Source organism: Bison bison, unplaced genomic scaffold (assembly GCF_000754665.1).
Source record: "Bison bison bison isolate TAMUID 2011002044 unplaced genomic scaffold, Bison_UMD1.0 scf7180017864366, whole genome shotgun sequence".
In the NCBI taxonomy this organism is placed as follows: Eukaryota; Metazoa; Chordata; class Mammalia; order Artiodactyla; family Bovidae; genus Bison; species Bison bison.
Genome location: NW_011494938.1, coordinates 4,669,556 through 4,673,550, shown reverse-complemented (window position 1 = coordinate 4,673,550; position 3,995 = coordinate 4,669,556). Strand labels below are relative to the sequence as shown.

The window sequence follows — 3,995 nt, the reverse complement described above, 5'->3', positions numbered from 1 at the left end:
AGAGCTCCAGCCACTGAACCACCAGGGAAGTCCCTGGAGTTCTTCTTTATATCATGCCATGGGGCATGCAGTGCAGTAATTTAGTTCCTCAACCAGGCATCGAATCCATGCCTCCTGCAGTGGAAGCGTGGAGTCCTAACCACTGGACAGCCAGGGAAGTCCCAACTTCTTGGAGTTTAAAGGTTCTAAAATTATACTTCCCAAGTATAAAAGGTTTCCTCCATACTTCAAAATCATTTGAAAATAGAAAACTATTAACCAATAAGTTTTTAGCTAATATAGTAAATAAATCAAGACAGACAAAAGCATACCTTATTTTCAAATCTTACCCTCTTGCACTGGGCTCCCAATAAGGTGCATACAGCCCCGAAAATGCTGGGACGAAATAGCAGCCATAAGAAGTACCTACTTCTTTAGCAAGTTTTTCTAACGTTAAAAACAAACAACAACAACAAAAAAAAACACACACAACAAATCATTCCAATATATACTACTTCTTTTCATCAACAAGCACACATGTTTAAAATATTAGGACAGGACTTTTGGTTTCCTAATATGCAGTACAGCAAAATGTTGCTAAATTGTAGCAGAATATGAGGAGCAACAAAAGCAAATTTCTCCTTTACAAAATATAACCCAGTCCAAGAATGAAAGGAACTGGATTCGTTTTGTTAAGGTATTGTAGCTCATTTCCACTATTTTTTAAAAAATATTTAATTTATTTTCGGATGTGCTGGGTCTTCGTTGCTGTGCACAGGCTTTCTCTAGTTGTAATGCCTGGGAGCTGCTCTCTAGACATGGGGCACAGGTTTCTCATTGCAGTGGCTTCTTTTGTTGTGGAGCACAAACTCCAGGGCACGTGGCCTCAGTAGGAGTGGGGTAGGGGCTTAGATGCCTCACGGCATGTGGGATCTTAGTTCCTGGACCAAGGATTGATCCTGTGTCCCCTGCATTGGCAGGCGGATTCTTAACTACTGGACCATCAAGGAAGTCCCAGTTTCCACTATTTTTAAGGTTGCTGACTAGCAGATGAAGAAGTGGCCTTCACTGCATTCCTAATCAGAAATGTGTCCCTGATTATCTCACCTTCAGGTGAAATGAAACAAGCAGGAGAGTGGGTAGGGAGTTCAAAATAATTACCTATCATTTGAAAATAGCCATAGTAATATTTAAATTACAGGTTCTGGAGTTTTAATTCTCACTCTAATAAGAGTTAAAGCTCTTTCTTATCAGATAAATTTAACTGCAGATTCTGGCAATCTTCGGTGTTCAATTTTACACTTGGGTAATTTTTATGCCTTACCGTGACTGTTTATGAATAAGCACCACTAATTATGTCAATTTGTTGTTTTATAAATCTTCACAAAGAGTCTTTTATATATAAATCAAACTCATAATAGGAATCCATATAGTTTAATGTCAAATACAGGGCAAAGCATTAACAGACTGCAAGGGTAAAATATTAACAATTTTCATTATTTAGATTCCAGCCCTTTGTTAGAAGATACTCACCAATTTCCTCGGAGCTTTTTATAATTCCAAGATTGTCTCTAAGCCAGCGAATAACAGCACCAGCTATAGCTACTGAACCCTATGAAAAATAAGGAATCCGAGAGAGAATATATTAAATATGTTATCAGTACATAAAGTTCTTATTGAGCATATTGTCTGTGTATGATTCTACCAGATGGATACAATTCAAAAATTTTAACTTTGGGACTTCTACAAATGTCATAAACCAGGTCTTTTAATATAAACATGGTTTTATCTAAGTTTTTATAGAAATTTTTCATGAGGCAGAGAAGAGAGCCCTCCAGTAGACCTTGGACCTGTTCCCATAGATGGACATCACTGTGCTGAGCAATCTGTTTCTTGAACAATTGTTCTGTTGCTAAATGACAATGGTATATTATCACCCAGAATACATTCCCATCGTAGCCACAAAGTTATTGGGAAATGTTACCCTGAAAGTTTTTTAAGCCCATTTCCCAAATTAAACAGTATATTAAATCTAGCAACCACACACAAAAAAGTCAACAAAGAAGGCTAACTGCAAAGTAATTATTCTTAGATAACTAATGAGGACCTAACTGTATAGCACAGGGAACTCTACCAAATGCTCTGTGGTAACCTAAACGAGAAGGACATTTTTAAAAGAGTGGATATATGTATAACTGATTCACTTTGCTATACAGCAGAAACTAACACAGCGTGCTGCTGCAGGCTGCTAAGTCATTTCAGTCGTGTCCAATTCTGTGAGACCCCATAGATGGCAGCCCACCAGGCTCCCCCGTCCCTGGGATTCTCCAGGCAAGAATACTGGAGTGGGTTGCCATTTCCTTCTCCAATGCATGAAAGTGAAAAGTGAAAGTGAAGTCGCTCAGTTGTGTCTGACCCTCAGTGACCCCATGGACTGCAGCCTACCAGGCTCCTCTGCCCATGGGATTTTCCAGGCAAGAGTACTGGAGTGGGGTGCCATTGCCTTCTCTGAACACAGCATTGTAAAGCGATTATACCCCAATAAAAATTCATTAAAAAAATAATTATTCTTTACAACAAAATCACCAAGGGATGGAGTGGAGGGGGAATGTATGGCTGTGGCAATAAGGAAGAAAACATACAATTTGGAGTCAGATGAACTGGGTTTAAGGCTGAATTCTATTTCTTAATAGATTCATAATTTTAGGTAAATTAGTTGGGCTTTCCAAGACTCCATTTATTCGCCTATATAATGGTAATGACTATAATAATAGTTACCTAAAGAAATTACAAGGAGGCTTAATATAGGAAGTATACAGGAATATACAGGAAAGTTATTACTGAATGTAAATACTAGTTTCATTAGTTCTTTAAGTGTTAAAAAAACATATCAGCCAAATTCCATTGACTGATGTATGGATAAATGTAGTATACCTACACACTGGAAAATTATTTGACCATGAAAAAACATGAAATTCTGCTACAACATGGGTGAATGTTGAAAACATCATGCTAAATGAAAGATCATATATTGTATAACTCAATTTATATGAAATGTCCACAGTACACAAATCCATAGGCACAAAGTTGACTAGTGCTTGCCTAGGGTTGAGGTGATGGAGTTAGTCTTTGGGGAAATAAAAATGTTCTCAATTTAGACTGTTGTGATGACTGCAAAACTCTGTGAACATACTAAAAACCACTGAATCATACACTTTTAGAAGAGTGAATTGTGTGATACAGGAAGGACATCTCCATAAAGCTGTTTATAAAAAAAAAAAGATTCTGGGGCCAAAAGAAGTATTAGCACAAACCATTAGGAGTTCCAAAAAAGGTTTCTTGGTTCTGATGTTTCATTCATACACATTTGTTCATCTTCTGTGTTTTGTTTTTCATATAGATTACTAATGTAAATTACTTCCATAGCATCACTCCAAACCAAAACATCAGGTAATACAGTAAGTGTAGGAAACAGAACTTTTTTATACGTTGCTTGCCTGTCTATCCCCAGTAAATTGAATTGCAAATGGTTATCCCTTCTTTCCATCAGTTTTCAGGATGTAAACAAACTAGACGCTGAACATGTTGCTATTAATACATTCTACCATTCATAGCTGCTATGAGAACAAGTCACTATATTCTACTGAAAAGCTGGCAAAACACCAGTTGCTCTTTTTACACAGTGAATTTTCAGCTATAAAAATCATTTGAGGAACTGATTTGACATCTCTGTGAAGATAGAACCAGATTTTAAAAGTGGGACAATAACAATTTAGCAAACATCTGACAAGGGACCCTAACCCAATGCCTCTCCTCAAAGAATACACTTCCTAACTTTGATATATTATATACTTAGGTAGAGAGTAGGACCATTAAGGAGAACTAAGTACATTTTTTGCTTCTGGAGACAATTCAACTCTGAAACATCCTTTGGAAGCAAACAATTCAGAGATACTAGTGCCAAAGACTAGAAAACACGTAAGATTCTCTAGACCAGTGCTGTTAACAGAAATATA

The 3,995-nt window shown here is 37.0% G+C and overlaps 1 protein-coding gene across 1 annotated transcript in view; it reads right to left on the bottom strand.

The window, feature by feature from the left end:
* The window catches only part of LOC104999973 (glycerol kinase-like), a 79,239-nt gene that overhangs the window by 9,165 nt on the left and 66,079 nt on the right, over nucleotides 1-3,995 (bottom strand). Inside the window, exons 15-17 of the mRNA XM_010855604.1 lie at nucleotides 1,513-1,591; nucleotides 330-426; nucleotides 198-225 (exon numbers count right to left, since the gene is read on the bottom strand). Of these exons, the coding sequence (XP_010853906.1) occupies nucleotides 198-225; nucleotides 330-426; nucleotides 1,513-1,591 (204 nt within the window). The remainder of the gene's footprint in view (nucleotides 1-197; nucleotides 226-329; nucleotides 427-1,512; nucleotides 1,592-3,995) is intronic.